The 16,769-nt window shown below is 37.7% G+C and overlaps 1 protein-coding gene across 4 annotated transcripts in view; it reads left to right on the forward strand.

The window, feature by feature from the left end:
* Window positions 1-15,139, forward strand: part of syt10 (synaptotagmin 10) — a 63,540-nt gene extending 48,401 nt beyond the window's left edge. For 3 of the 4 annotated variants that reach the window (XR_010006895.1, XR_010006896.1, XR_010006897.1), the window contains 3 exons: window positions 1,807-1,936; window positions 9,973-10,341; window positions 10,631-15,139. Coding sequence is in view for 1 of the 4 variants with exons in the window: in XM_003228605.4 (XP_003228653.1) it covers window positions 1,807-1,936; window positions 3,937-4,008 (202 nt within the window). In the remaining 3 variants the exon portion in view is untranslated. Of the gene's footprint in view, window positions 1-1,806; window positions 1,937-3,936; window positions 7,386-9,972; window positions 10,342-10,630 lie in introns of those variants that run through there. The other variant, XM_003228605.4, reaches the window with a different exon arrangement.
* The last annotated feature ends 1,630 nt before the right edge of the window (window positions 15,140-16,769 follow it).

Here is a 16,769-nt window from a genome sequence, read left to right on the forward strand (position 1 = left end):
TCCTCATCTTGTTTCTGGGGAACAGGGACAATCAGTAACCAAGATGGGCTGGCCTTCCTTGGCTAGACCTTCGGAAGCATAGGCGTCATTGCCCAGAAGGTATAAAAAATATCCCCAGCACAGTTCTGGCAATTTGGATGTCTTTCTCAACCCCCAACCTAAGTTTTGAAGTTGCTTGATTGCTTTGATCACTTCTTGTTAGAATGTCTGCTTCACCGTGATTTGTTTTGTTATTGTAATATGTGGCCAGATCCAGTTTTGGGAGAGACAGGCCCTGTGCATTCATCTAGCTTTGTTTACAGGGTTTCCCTTAAGAGATATTTGAGTCGCAGACTACCAAAGCAAGCCTAGTCCAAACCTGACTTGCCTCATCCCAGCCTTGCCACTCTACCTGGCAAAATGCCTAGGTTGTTGGCCATATCAAACAACAGGCAAATAGTTTGATATTTGAATCCATTACATCATGCCAAGCTACATCGTTTCAGTGAATTAAGTTGTGGCCATGTGTTGTTTCTCTACATCCTTGTGCAGGTTTGGTATGCTTGCAGGCCCACCACTAGATTGAACCTGGAGTTCTAATGATCACGATCAGACATTTGAAGCTGGGCCTGCAAGTATATGACAAATGTTTGGTGAAATCCCACAAATTGTAGTGGAGTTTGATGGATATGATTGCCATCTTTGGTTGGTTTTTAATGTCTAATTTCTCTTTGACTGCCAGATGAAAAATATATTCTGAAAAATACAAAGTGTCCAGGGAATTTGGAAATATGAGTGACACAAATGGATCTCACAAGCCGAGTAATGGAATTGATCTGACAGAAGTTGAACAACAATCAGCCCTATGCCTCGCACTCTCCAGTGCATAAGTTCTACCATAGAAGCAAATCTTTGTAAAGATGTATATTAGCTTTACTTTCAACACTTGCCCATAAACAAATATTGAGCCTTATGGAGGAGAGAGGGGGGTAGAACAACTGCAGATTAGAGTGATGCAATAATAGTAAAATAACCAACAAAAATCCAGGAATCATTCAATCTAACAATATGCATAAGTATGCAAATGTTCATAATTCTAGCAAAGGGATGGCTTAGAATAATTTGTTGGATGAGAAAAATGGCAAGATATTATCCTCCCTCATTCCATGTATAAAAGCCAATCAGATTGGTTGCTGTTTCTTGCTTCTACACTGACAATGAGATAGTCCTGAAAGAAGTAGGGTTGCTTACACTGGGCATAGAGCAGAGCACATGGTAGACCCAGATCTGCCTTCAGCATTTTACTCTTGCTTCCTGCATGTGTTGCTTGAGATAACTGCTTCACTATATCTAATAGAGTCATTAGAAGAATGTTCAGCTTCCATAACTTCAAAATTGTCATAATACCTACATAATGCCCTCTCACCTTGTTGGATGAACTTTATAATTCCCGCTGCCTTAAGAAAGCTCAGAGCATTTTGGAGATCCATCTCACACAGCATTCTTTTAAAATTATTGCCATTTGGCAGATGGTACACAGTGACAAAGACAAGGGCAAACAGACTGAATGATAGTTTTTTATCCCAGAGCTGTGGCTATGCTGAACTCTGTAGTTTCACATTGATGTGGCATTGGGGGCTGTGTGGTGGTGATGGGGGGGGGGGTGTTGTTTTGTAGTGTGTTCAGGGGAAGGCTTGTAAATAGAAAGCTATCCTATTGTATTCACAAAACCTAGCATAACTTATTGTTGAGTTGGTGTCCTCTTAAACATGTAAGAGCAAATTATGGATAAAGGTTGGAAAATCCTTTCTCCTTCTTCAATCCTAGAGTAGGACACAATGAGGTGATCGGAGTGTGCAGGACTGGACTTGATGCAGATGGACTTGGAAGAGACCACTGGAATGAAATGCTGGCATATCCCCGGAAGCCAATAACCCACTGGCATCACTTAGTAGAGGTAAGAGTGTTAGAGCACCCACCTATTGAGACATTGTTGGCTAGCACTCTGGTAGTGACATACTCAGGCATAGACATACACCAGTGATTTTGGTTGTTGATGATGCAGAGATCCAAGTTATCTTTCTCCCTCATGCAACAACTAAAAGTTCATGACAATGGACCTTTTTCCTTTCTCCCCTCTCATGAGGGGTAATGGCTGGTGAAGAAATAAAGATGCCTGACCAGTATATGACTATGTTCAGTAGTGAGACACACAATGATGAAGGCATCTTCTGAGATTCTTTAGGATTATCCAGCCAAGTGAATGCAAATTCAACTAAGTGAAAGGGGGGAAATCAACATTTTTTAAAAAAGCAGAAGCCAAGTGAAGGCGGCCTGATTTTTTTAAAGGCTCGGGTAGAACTTGTAAAAATATTAGAAAAGAAACTGAACTAAGGATTGGAAAAAAAAAATCATTATTATTCACTGCCAGGCTTTTTAAAAAGCAAATTTACTGAGCCTTGTAAAATGTTAGCAAGAAGATATTCTTGTATAACTTCCTCCCACTATACAAATATTCTAAACTGTTGCAGAGGAATTGCTATATTCTGCATAGGGAAAATGTGGGGAATTGCACACAAACTGACATAATTATTCTTGGAGAAAATACTTAATGATTTACAAACGTAAACTTTACTCATCTTCTGGTTCAATATCTTTAACTACACTCTGGTATCTTTCCCTGACAGAAAAATTCCAGCCCAATAAATATTGATCAAATTAAATTAATTAGTAGCACAGACTAAAGAAAAGCCAGCATAAGGTTGGACTGGGATTTGGATTAACACTGAACTGAGGAGACCCAAGACCTCATTGAGCCATGAAACTCACTTGGTATCCCTCAACCAGTTACACCCTGTTAGCTTTACATATCTCACAAAGTTATGAAGGAACAGAGCCATGCAAACAATCTTGCTCATTAGAGAAAACTCTGGTAAAAATATAACTAATAAATAATATTATAAAAAGAAACCACCATTCCCAAACAACTCATAGTTAATTCTTGGAACCTGCTGCCAGTAAATGCCAGGATGCCCTCTAGCTTAGACAGTTTTAACAGGGGAGTAAATATTGAAATGTTTCAGGATTTTCCATACCTTGGTTCAGTCAGTAGTCAGAATGGAGGCTACACCCAAAGAGATTGGAAGGCTAGAACTTGGAAAGGCAACTATGAAGGAACAAGGCATGACCCTGAAGTGTAAATATATATAGAATAGACATAATGCCTGATAAAGAAGAAGGTAGTAGAATCATAGAGTTGGAAGAAACTTCATGGGCTATCAAGTCCAACCCCCTGCCAAGAGGCAGGAAATCGCATTCAAAGCACCCCCGACAGATGGCCACCCAGCCCCTGCTTAAAAGCCTCCAAAGAAGGAGCCTCCACCACACTCCAGGGCAGAGAGTTCCACTGCTGAACAGCTCTCAGAGTTAGGAAACTCTTCCTAATGTTCCGGTGGAATCTCCTTTCCTGTAATTTGAAGCCATTGTTCTGTGTCCTAGTCTCCAGGGCAGCAAAAAAATAGCTTGCTCCCTCCTCCCTATGACTTCCCCTCACATATTTGAGTTATAGTAGGAAAGATGAAGACCATATTCCAGATGGATAGACTCAATCAAGAACGCCATGGCCCTGAGTTTGCCAGACCTGAGCAAAGCTGTTGGGGATAGGGTGACTTGGAGGTGTCTCGTCTATAAGGTCGCCATAAGTCAAAGTCAAGCAACAGTTAACAATAGCAAGACAGTACAAGGTGAGAGGTGACTAGAAGTGAAGCTGACTATAACTCACTATTTGGAGAACAACAAGAGATTGTTCCTTCATGTTCTCATTAGAGCTTTTCATGGTTGTCTCAACTAGACTCCCACAGCTAGCATGGTTAACAGTTCTGAACTCATATGCATAGTGTTAACATGATAGATGTCTGAACCCACAAAGGCTCTTCTTATGTTCTGATTGTTTTTTAGTTGCCAGGCCGAGCAACCAGTTTTGACAGTCAAGGATCTTGTTCATCACCTAAACCACCACCTACACCTTAGACCGAACCAGAAGTCCTGATGATCAGTGTCACAAGGTCATCATACTTAACACACCACTGAAGGTTTGGGTCCTAATGACCTGCATTGATATCTTCGCATTTCTGATCGGTCATTTTTCTACCGTATCTTTGTTTGCGATTCTTAATTTTCCATTATATCTGATCTGTGTATTGGACACAGGATGTCATGAAACATGGTCATGCTCATTTCTTTCTTTGAATGAACAAGGCATTAAGAAGAACAAATATATATTATAAAAGCTTTTGAAAGCAACTTCACCTTCGTGAAAGCACAGCCTTTGTCAATACCAAATTTTCTTTTGTATGTCCCTTTTTGGACAGTTTGGGTCTAACTTATCAGCAATTTTCCATAAGGGTAAATATCAGATTTGCCACTGAATGGATGAGTACCTTACAGGGAACTGTAGTCACCCACATATCCCGGATGAGTCTACCACGCATTTTTCCTGATTCATACTGCATCTTCAATGTACATCTAAAAGTATAATGTGTAAACTGGCACTTGTTAGGATCAAAATAGACATGATGCTAAATGTTTCTTTGCTGTTACTGTCAATAGTAGCTCTTTCTGTTGCTAAGTATAAATAAGTAATAGCTACCAGGGGGTCTGTTATTGATAGTTATTGATAGTTATTAATCATTTTTAAAAGAAAAACACTTTCCATATCTGCTTAAGTCATTATGGAAATTATTTTTCCAGGGCACCTCTTTAAGTACCTGCTATTTATTTGAGTGTCCATCTGTTTGCATTTTTTCTGTTTGCTCTTTAAATGCAATAGCATTTGAATGTCATGTCTAGTTTGATCCATGGTTTGGCACTTCAGCCTGTAGGGCCATTACTAAAAAATACATAGACTTTCTTTTGCCAGATAAAAGTGGCAACTAATGGGCAATTGCTTTTCACCCAGTGTTGTTTGTGGTATTGATGGAAGCATTTAAAAGATGGCTTGAAGAAAGAAGGAGATAAGCATGAAGAATTGGTTTTTCCTCATCTTGCTTCCTTCTCTTCTGAATCTAGTGCATGAAGGAAAAACCCGGGCTGGCAACAGATTTATCCCAGCCCCAAACAACGAAACTACAAACATATTCTCCTAATGATATTTTATGTGATAGTACCCAATCTTTCAATATTCTGTCTTGGAAGACAAATCTCACACATTTGGGGATAGATAGATGCTATTCACTATCAGTATAGACGGAGATTTCTCTCTTGGTGCACCTGGGTTTAACTCAGTGTAAGCACTCTGTTTATTACCATTTCAAATTTATAAGACATCATTATTATAAAGAAAGACAGGTAATATGCAAGTTAACCTTGCATGATTCTTGTGATGCATCTTGTAGGCATGCTTTCCTTTCTAATTGCCCTCACAAATATTGTGAAAGCACTGTTTGGTTTGACAAGGCTCATACATATTGCTACAGACTCTCTAGAGATTTCAAAGCTGTTCTCATTATTTCCTTCACATACAATCTACAACAAAAAGGATCATGTACTTTTGATGCTATGTTTTTTGTAGTGAGGTACTGTAAGATTACTCTTAAATATATTTTGCACTGTTTCTGCCTATTGTTCCATCCTAGAACCCTATCAAATTTGCAAACAAATGTAGCATAGTGTTCTGAAAAGGACATATAATTTTTGAAATTATGTTGTAGTTTTCTATTAACAGTCATGACTTTTATTATAAGTTGGAAGGTATTTTACATCTCATGTATTTATTTAGATTATTATCAAACACCAAAGGAATACTGTTTCTATTAGTGCTTTTCCTTGTTCATTTAATGTTGCAATCCTATCTGTGCTTATTTGAGTGTTGGTCCCACTGAACTCAGTAAAAGTGATTTCTAAGCTCCAAAACACTTAATCACAAAAGAGTTCACATGGTGGAGTAGGAAATGGAGACAGACATGGCAAATGACAGAAAATGATATCCATCCTTTCATTTAAAACCGTGTGAGGAGGGTACTACATAGAGAGGATTCTATATATGTATACTGGCTCAGATGGCATATTTTTCCTTCTCAAGTAAAGAATGGGAAAGTTATGCAAATAGAGCCATCATTCATATGGATTTTCACATGGAATACCTGAATCTCATGCTTTTTTCAAACCAAGGGAGAATAGTGGATGGAAATAATACACACCTTCTCTTCAGCCATATACATGCATCAGGGTATAAACATGCATAGGCTCAGCAAGAGAACTGCAATTGTATACAAAGTTGTATGCACTGCAAACAAGACAGGTTGCTTATAAAAGTCCTGATGCCTTGGCTCAAATGCACATGTGAAGTTATAAGTGCTCCCCCAGAAATATGCATGAACAAGAACTTCTTCATTCGTGTTCCTTGGAGAATACATCATGCATGGATTTTCCACCAAATTAGAATATGTAGATACTGTGCTGTATATGTGATTTACCCTGATTTTTCACCTGCTGGAATATACATCAACCATTGGACTCAAGCCTATAAATGGGGCCTATGTGTGACTATTTAAACAGTTAAAGAGAATATAAAATACCATAATCCATTCCTCCACCCAGGCACGCAATATTCTTTTGATCCATCTGATCCCTCGTAGTTCGAGGATGATGGTCCTCCGTCTTCGCTATCTTGGGGATGGATCTGTAGATGGCTGAAGAGACCTATTCTTGATCTGCATATTACTTTTTTCCAAAAAGCCAAATACATTTTGCAAGAAGGATTATTCTTCTTGGTGTAAGCATTTGGCCAACGTTCTTTTGTGGCAATCAGTTTCATATTCCAAAAGTATTACATCTTGTTTGATCAGAGGTGAGAATGAGAAAATTAGCACCATACACCAAAAGGGAAATGATGTTTACCTCCAGCTTTGTGTTCCCTTGAACATGAGTCTGCCTAATCTTTCTATCCAGATTTGGATATCAAATGGCAGTTGTAAATTACTTGCTATTCATTCATCTAGTGTTGTGTTTCAGTAACGTAGCTGTAGGATTTTTTCCCCAAAACACCCTGATCTTTGAGCTTAGTCATGCAAAGATTTATGCATCTAAGTTGGCTCACAAGAGCAAGTCTGTTGATAGCTGTCACCCTGCTCATTTATTGCATGTCAAACCTTTATAGGATACATACATTCATCCCAAATTGAAATTTAGCCAATCCAAGTGGAAAAATTAATATTTCTTTTGTTGTTTTGAAATCATGGACAGGGGCAAATATATATCTTGTTTCTGTTTTTGTATTTTATTTGGTGCTATACAAGCAATCTTAAATACATTACAGATAGACAGATGTGAGTTGGGTGATACCGTGTCCACTCCATCTTATTTACATGCAATAATTTTATCCTTGTCCTGGAAATCTTAGTAAACTATGGTAAGGGTCCCAAGTAGCAATGGGGTTTACTTGATGACATTGACTTGCCATTCAACTATCAACTCAGTAGATCTACTCTAGATATAAAACCAGTTAATTTAGGTATGCATGTCCCATAACTAGCTACCAAATGAATCCTTTCTTTTCCCAATACTTCATGTGCAGATTGTTTGCTTGTTTCACTTATTTATTTCATACTGATTCATTTCCCATGGCACCTTATTAGATAGTAAATAGCTTCTTTCTTCTTCCCCTTTGTTGTTGTTGTGTGTCTTCAAGTCATTTTGACTTACAGCAACCTTAAGGAGAACCTTAAGGGTTTTCTGAGACTAAGAGTGTGTGACTTGCCCAGGATTACCCAGTGTGTTTTCATGGCCAAGCAACAATTCAAACCCTGGTCTCCAGTATTGTAGTCCAACACTCAAACCACTACACCACACTGGCTCTCTTCCCTTCCCAAACTCTAAAATCCTAAAAGATTGTGAAGCTTAGCATCTTGTGAAATGATGACTGAATAGAGATTTAAGCCTGCATTTTTACACTACAAAATCCACTAGTTTCATCCCAATGTTGGTTGGGGATGTAAGGAGTTGTAATCCAACAAATCTGGAGAGACACCAAGTTGGGGAAGACTATTGTATCCATTACACCACAGTGGTGCAGTGCACTTGATATGTTCTTTGTCTCCCAGCATCCACAGTATCTGTATTCTAATACCATCACAATCAAGGAAATTAAGAATTTGGTAGATTTCTGTGAACATTTCTAACAAATGTCCCTTGATGGTAGCCTTAAAAAGTAACTAAAATATAACTAGTAACTAGGACTGTAACTAGAAATGTCAGACAACACACCAATAAAATACATTTCTTCCCACGTACTGAATGGCTTATGAAATTTCACTTGTCTATGTCCCCATTAGACACACTGCAGATAAATTGTTCAGTATGAACAGGTACATAGACATTTGTACATGAAAAAGCTCCACTTATGTGATGAGGAAGATGGCTTAATAAAGTCAGCAGGATTGCATCTTCCACATCAGGAATGTGGTGTATCTGTTTTTGGTTTTATTAAAGGCTTCTGATGAGCTATCCAAGGTGCTAAACCTATTTTAGGGATAAAAACTTCAGGTTAAGGGCACAGTCACTGCACCCTTGGGATAGAAACTGTAGATTGTCATTTAGTGAGGGCTTAAACATATATATAAAAGCATCAGCTCATACTAAAATTTCTTGTCCAGGTAATCTGTTTTGGCTTGCATTCCTAACCAATCCACCACCACATACCAGTAGTGGGCCAGTCCAAGGCATGAAGTGGATGAAGTGTAAAGGAAAGTAGCAGAAACCCATTCTTTTGAACAAATATTTAATGCCCATAATTTAAACATCACATACATCACATAGATGTGTGTATATAATATATATATAAGTTTTGGCTACAGTCGTATACACAGTCATAGTAAAATGACAGTCATACCCCCTTCGTCCGTGAGTTTGTTTTCTATTCTCATAGTTGCTGCTACCAGAGGTGTCTGTGGGCATTTATTAGACCTCCAATACAATTCTATAGTATGCTTGGGCAGGACGTTGACTTCCCATCTTCTTCTTGTGCAAGAGTTTTGTTGAGGAAGCAATGAGACAAAAGTTGGGAGCAGATTGGTTCCAACATTTTCTGTGGCATCAAGGGGGGATTGGTTCCAACATTTTCTATGTCCTACCAGCCACAGAAAGTGAAAATGTAGAGATATGGCACTATCTATGGTTTCTGGAATCCACGAAAGGGCCTTGAAATGGACAAAGAGGCCTTACTGTACCTTTAACAGTTATAATCATTTATTTGGGAGGAGAAAATGAAACACGTGGGTCAGTTTATTTTTCCACACACCCCACACCACAATTATCTATTGTTTCCTTTCCACTGTTTGTGCAATTGAAAATAGTTTCAAAGAATTGCTTGGACAGCATCAGTTCTCAGGTCAAAGGACTTGGATTCTTATCCCATAGATAGCTAACAGGCTGCATGTGATTTTTAACAGCAAAAAGAAATACTGTAATTTTCATGGCAGTTCAAACATAGTAGAAAATGCTTAGTCCATTTTACTTTTGAAAAATACTATACATTTGAAAGGTAACATACACATTTTTAAAACATTCTGCATTGGTGCAGAACTGTTACAAACCCAAGACTATTCCCAATATATAGAAACTGTAATATGACTTTTAAACAACGGCTTTTTAAAGTCTCCTTATTGCTGTGCTTTCTCTGTTTTCAGTAACTGTTTTGTGTTAAATAACAATGAGATTTTAAAGTATATAGGTAATATATTACTTGACATATATTTGTATGCTGCAAAATGAATGTGTGCTGAATGGCCAAACCTAAGTGTAATTGTCTATTGTGCCAAGTGCTCAAACAGCACCATGTGCTTGATCGCAACAAGAATATGATTTGATAAGATGAGGTATTAACTGTTAAAATTCAATAGCATGGTATCTATGCTCAAGAAGTTAAAGCTTGAAAGCATGATCTGAAAAATGTTTCTAATAAATGTCTATATTAATTATTGACATTTGAAATTATAGGCACCACTCCTATACAGCACGTTCATTCATCTCATGGAGCTTCAGGGAATCCATCTGTGTAAGCGCCATTGAAATGAAAGCGGTTTGCTCAAGAGAAGATCATAGCCGATTATTGCCACAAAGCCCACATTTCTGCTCATGCAAACCATTCATTCCAATGGATAGATCTCATCTGCACAGTAGTGGATGGGCAGATTGTTTGCCTCCATATGAATGAATGAGAAGCTATTGTGGAAAAGAGGGCTCTGTGGAAGAAATATACTAGAGAAAACCAACACAAATGGGGAACCCTGGATGCTACTTGAAGTGGCAGGTTGAGCGTAGAAATTTTGAACTGAAACAATATGAAAGGTATCTGCAACCCTACTGGTATTTTTCCCTATTTGAAACATTTACTGGGAGGAAAATGGTGAAATCTAACAGCATCACTTTTTCCCACACACAATTGTTTTCTTCTAAAAGAATCCTCGAGTTCTTTCTGTCCCAAATATGAAGACATTTGCTAGTGTCAGCAGATTCTTCAAAAAAATGAACTGAAAAAAGAATTCTCTCTCTGTTTGCTCTGCCTAAAATAGATACAGCTCTTTCTAACATGGAAAAGCTGTACTGCCAGCTATACATGTGCTGTGAAAAGCATTAATATAATTGAATGCCCAAGGTGCAAATCCAGTCCTGGGCCAGAACAGACAAATCTTTCACTTTGGATGTTTCCCACATCTTTACCTTGATCTTCTTTTTATCCTGAATAAGAAGAAATTTACATATTCTTATGCAATTCTAAATAGAAAATACTTTTCAGAATCAGAAATTGCTGTTTGCACGGTTTGGAAACATGTATTTCAAAAATCCCTGTCAGTCGAGTTTAAAACAGGTTTTTCATGAAGGCATAGGTTGAAATATGTTGGTCTGTTTCTTGGAAGAAACCTTTATTTTCTTTTTCCTTTTTACACCCATGGATTCTATTTCTCCTTCATATATTTTCCAACCTGGAAATGTCAGTGATAGGACATGGAATCTTGTAGTTTCAGAGCAAAAGGAATGTGTTTTAAGTCTGAGACACCCCTTTCCAAAGAGCATGAAAAGATGCCTTTTGCCAGGTCAGACTCCTTGTCGATTTATATCAGGCATGGGCAAATTTTGGGGCTGTTAGGAATTGTGGGAGTTGAAGTCCAAAACACCTGGAGCCCCAAAGTTTGCCCATGCCTGATTTATATTAATCATGTCTATTCTGATTAGCAACAGTTTCCCAAGGTCTCAGATAGAATTCTTTTCCATCATCATCTACCTGATCTTTCATGAACTAGACTAGAATAAATACAATATTTTCTGCATGCAAAGCATGTGCCGATTCACCAAACTGTATTAATTCCCCAACTTAATGGGAGAAAAGTGCCACATAACCACTTTGGCATTGTGTGGTGGAGAAGTGACAACTACAGTTCCCTGGCATTTCTCTGCCACCGTCAATATAATTCTACTTAATGCATACACTGACATTCACACACCTGGAACAATTTCCTGGATCAAATATGTGCCTATCGTCTGCAGTGCATGTCGTATTTTATTCATCATAACGGATGTGAAACAGGGATACCATCCAGCAAGAAATGCTTGCCTCGCTTGCTTAGAATGGTAACAAAATGATGATATAGCTGCAGCATTGCCAGATTTCGAATTAAGGTGTGATGTGTTACTAAGTCTGTTTGGATTTTCCCTGTACTGTATGGGTATTGCAATCTCTTGTTTGCGTTATCGGTTGTCAGAGTGCCTGTCTTTATTGTACTTTACTGCTCCCTTGCACATGAAACAGCTATATATTTATATGGGAAATGAAGAAACAAAGTTTACTTTTGATAGAGATAAGAGGATTGAAATTATTTCTCAGCTGAAAGATAAATAAAATATATAGATATAAATATATCAATTTCATACAAATTATACTATTTTCTTCTAAATTGTTAGCCATGCTTTGTCCACTTCAGATGTTCATGCAAGTAGAAACAGCTATGGTCACGCCATGTAGCACAGTGACCCTAGTTGTATGAGAAGGCTTCTCATTGTCATCTATGGAAGTTATTAAATTGTTTGCACAAAAGGGCTTTGCTTACTCAATAAGATTATACTTTCATTGTTGACAATGGCAGCCTCTTGGAAACATAAAATATCATATCCATGGTCACACTGCATAAACATAATCCCTAAGTGCTTTAATGCCCAACATAGAGCTCAGTGCCCATTCTGGCTAAAATGTTCTGGGAGTGGTAGCCCCCCAAAATAAACAATTTCCAGTTCTGGTCCAAAATATTTTCCAACACAATTTTTACTGTTGGTAGACTTTGTCTGGAATAAAGAGAGACATACAATTTCACATTCTCTTCACTTCTTGATCTTGAAATCCCTATAATATATCCTGGAAGAATTAGCTCTTCCAAGTCAGTGCTTGCAAATAGCTATCTATTTGACATTATTATTTTTATTATCTATATATCCCACTTTCTCTTTCCATAAGGAGACTAAAAACGGCTACAATACAATTTAAAATATACAAATATTAAAGCAATATTCTACATAATTAGTATTAAAAACAATTCAGATTAAATCCATAAAAAACATATAAAACTACAGCAGTCCCTTGACATCTTTCTTCACAGAATGCCCCTTCTGACCCCACAGTTCTTTCCAGGGATGGAAAATAGAACTGCCAAAATTCCTCAGCAAAAAAGGAAGATATACAATGTTTCCCTGTTGTGTTCAGAATTCTCCAAAGACAGGGTGTTCAACTTCTTTCCATGGTCTACTGAGCATGTGTTCCTTCAGAAACACTATATATTTCTTAAAATGAAGTGTGTGGATCTTTTTAGCTCACGAGGACCATATTCCCTGGGGAAGGGGGGTAATCTGTCATGATCCTCATACCATCAGTAAGGGTCAGAACTGAAGACCTCATTAGGTGGGACCAGAGTAAAAAGTAGACAGAATTGCTATTTTTGTCAATCTCTACCTCCCAACCCTTTTCCTTTGTCTCTTTTGGATAGATTTGTATTTAATGCTCTAATTTTTCTTCTTCCGTATCCAGTAGATTTCTGGGTGAGTGACCAAGGCCTTTTGCCAGGAGTCTGTTCAGTTGATTTGCAGAATGCTTCTCAACTGGGGCCTCACCTACACTGCCATATAAAATCCAGATTATCTGCTTTGAACTGGATTATATTAGTCTACACTGCCATATATTCCAGTTCAAAGAAGATAATCTGGGTTTTATATGGCAGTGTAGATGGGGCTTAGACTGAGGACCATTTATGGCTCTGAGATCATAGCTTGCTTTAAAAAAGAACTGCAACTATCTTGGTATTCTTTAAAGGCCACACAGTACAATATGATCCCATTGTCATGATGCTGTTTGTCCTTCTGGCCTTTTCCAATATGTGGCAGCACTAAGACCCCATCCACACAGCTGTATAAAATCCACATTGAACTGGATTATATGGCAGTGTGGACTCAGATAATCCATCAGATATTGTGAATTATCTGCCTTGATATTCCGGGTTATATGGCTGTGTGGAAGGACCCTGAGATAAAGCTACCATGGGCTTTTCTTGGCATGATTTCTTTAGAGGGGGCTTTCCTTTACTTGAGAAATTGTAATGGGCCTGAGGTCAAGGAAACATCTATGTCCACACAAGGATTCAAACAATGAGTCTTAGTCCAACACACAAATCACCACATCACACTGGCTTCCCAGTGTCATAATTCAGTTTCACAATTCTCCCAACCCCAGATTTATTTGATAATTTGCCTTTTGTAGTGTAGGATAGGGACTTGTCAGGAACAGACCTAAAAATTGTCTTTTACTCAACTACACAGAACTAAGATGTACTGGCTCTTTACCATAATAATGTACTTTTGCCACCATTGTGCTCTATTTTCAATATTATATTCAGGGAATCTACTCCATGGAAATGAAGTGGACAAAGTCTGCCTTTTGATATTATATTTTATTCACCTTTTTTGTTTGACATACAGAGATAAGTAACTGTTGGAAAACTTGAAGATGAAAAATTGTAATAAAGCACTTTTTAAAACCTCTTTTTAAAATTAAGTACAAAGTTTCCACATCACCAATTAGAGCCTGATGAAATGCATACTAAAGACTTCAGAAATTTATAGTAGATACATTAGTAAAAGTCCTTCCGATGAATACAACAGACACATTCCTGTCTATAGCTGCAATCCATAGGTTTGAATTTTTTGGCTTAATGAAACTGCGTAAGGAAAAATGCAAATATTTTTAACATGGGTGCATATGCACTGAAACTCTATCCACCAAACGCTGCTCAAGAATTAGAATAGGCCCATTGAATCAATGGGATTTACAGAAGTGTTTTGGCCACCAAGTTTGGTGTTAACTGTGTGTCAAGTTCAACCAGGCACTCTGCATCATAATGGAGCTTGGGCAAGGCTCAAGGGAAGTATTATCATGACCTTTGGTATACACAACTGTATCAGGCTCTAAACAGCCCAAATTCAACTAAACTGACTATCTGTGGAATAATCTAAATGACAAGCTGGTCAGGTCAATGTAGCCTATAAGAACGTCAATATTCTTCAAACCATCTGCCTAGTTTTTGCTATTTGATGTCAGCTGAATGGGATCGTGTAGGGTACCCTTTACGCAGTGTTAACTATGTGACTTTTGCAAGGCAGTTTGTGATTTGGCATTTAGCCACTGTTCACGTAGGTATCTTTGGCTTCTGCATTTGATCGGCAGAATTTTTTAAAAGCACACTCCCTCCCCCGAAACACACCCCCAGCAACACATGTCCCTGGCTTTTTGTATGCGCTAAATAGCCATTTGTGGAAAACTTGAGAGTATATAATTGTTATTACTGAGATCGTAACTGTTTTTTGCACTAGCCTTTGAGAAATGTACAACATGTTTCTGTATTTTTACAATGTAACATCTAGAACGTGTGAAAATCTATTTGTCAGCTGAGAGAGGGGGAAATATCAAAATATGTAATGACAACACCTCAAAAACATGTTATGAAGTGTACAGTTTGTGATAATTTTATATCTTTAAAAAACCAAAAAACAAGAGACATTTGATATGATTTTATTCTATTTGTTTCATATGTATTTTGAACAAGAAATAAAGTGATCTAAAATTATATACTATGCATTTCTTCAAATCATTCAGTCCTATTCGTTTACTAATTTCCTAGCACAATACATATGGAGATAAACAACTGGAGTGGGCAACATCTGATGATCAAGGGCAGCATTTGAGCCTTCCACTGGACCATGGAAGATTGCACCCACCTGACACCTCTCAATGGCTACATTTTCTGCATTGTAATAAGGGATACATGATGCAAGCCTTTATTGCACTGTCTAATGACCTAATCAGACTGGGTAAATTTTGTTGGCAATCTGGTTCCTCTTTATTTTTTTTTATGGAGCCCGCTGGCTCTCATCCCATGATGTACAACTTCTTGTCTATGGGATCTTTGAACTGGAAGCCATTTCTTCAATTGGGTTCTCTATAATTTGGGATTTTTACTAACCACAGTAAATCCATTTTATGAGGATCTAATTGTACTCAGTAAAGATTACTTTACTTAAATGTTGTTTTCAAAAGGAAATGTAGCAAAATAATAGATATTACTAATCATAATAATACAAAAACAATTGAACAATAATTACTGTCTTATTGTTCATAACATGTGGAATTAATAATAATTGTCAGTGCTTAAATTATAACTTACATTGCATAGCACTTATAGAAGGAAGCCATAAATTATTGAAATTAATCATTAGCAATTATGAAGAGAAATATTTGTTCAGTTTACAAGATAAAATGTAAAACTATAATTATGCAATATCTCTATATTCTGTCCTTTCTCCAAATAATCCAAAACTATAGGTTTGGTCACAGCAATCTATTTATCCTCACAAACCTGTGAAAATGAGCTTTACCTGGCTGAAGTAAATGAGTAAGCCTCAAGACTTAAATAAGTCTGGCATTGTAATTATTACAACTACCAAAGTTAATTTATAGAAATATGAAGTAATGTAACATAAAATTGGTTCATTTATACATGTCAATATATATCTTCTAATAACTGCTCTGCATTTTTATAAATATGGTGTAGCCAAAGCTATAAAAGAACTGTGGGTCCACCTAACTTCATGTAATCTGGCCTTCTTGATGTTTTTTCCCTGGAGTAACCACTGAAATAAGTTCCAGATCTCAGGAAACCCCTACATAAACAAAACTGTATTTCCAGCTGCAATTTTTGTGTCCCACTCCCATTCAATCACAATCCCTCACAGAAGCCCTAACCAACCTTGTGGAATGATATGGCATCCTGGCTGAGAAATCCTGATATAAATAGTTATAAAACTGCCAAAGAATGTCAGTGCCTCACCAAAATACAATTCCTGGATTTCGTAGCATTAAGCCAGGCATGAGCAAACTTCGGCCCTCCAGGTGATTTGGACTTCAATTCCCAGCCGGTATGAGAGTTGAAGTCCAAAACACCTGGAGGGCCGAAGTTTGCCCTTGCCTGCATGAAGCCATGACATTTAGAGCAGTGTCAAACTGCAATAGTTCTACAGTGTAGAAAAGGCATGGGAAAACTCTGACGTTTGCCCATGTCTGATGTAGAAGCACTCTAAATGACACACTTCAGAAAACTCACCCCTCACGGGGTGATGATTTATTGGTATAAATGCAGAAGAATTGCCATTTGCCAATCTCAAGTCACACACCAGGAAAGATCCGTGAGTGAAAGATCTAA

Source organism: Anolis carolinensis, chromosome 5 (genome assembly GCF_035594765.1).
Source record: "Anolis carolinensis isolate JA03-04 chromosome 5, rAnoCar3.1.pri, whole genome shotgun sequence".
Taxonomy (NCBI): Eukaryota; Metazoa; Chordata; class Lepidosauria; order Squamata; family Dactyloidae; genus Anolis; species Anolis carolinensis.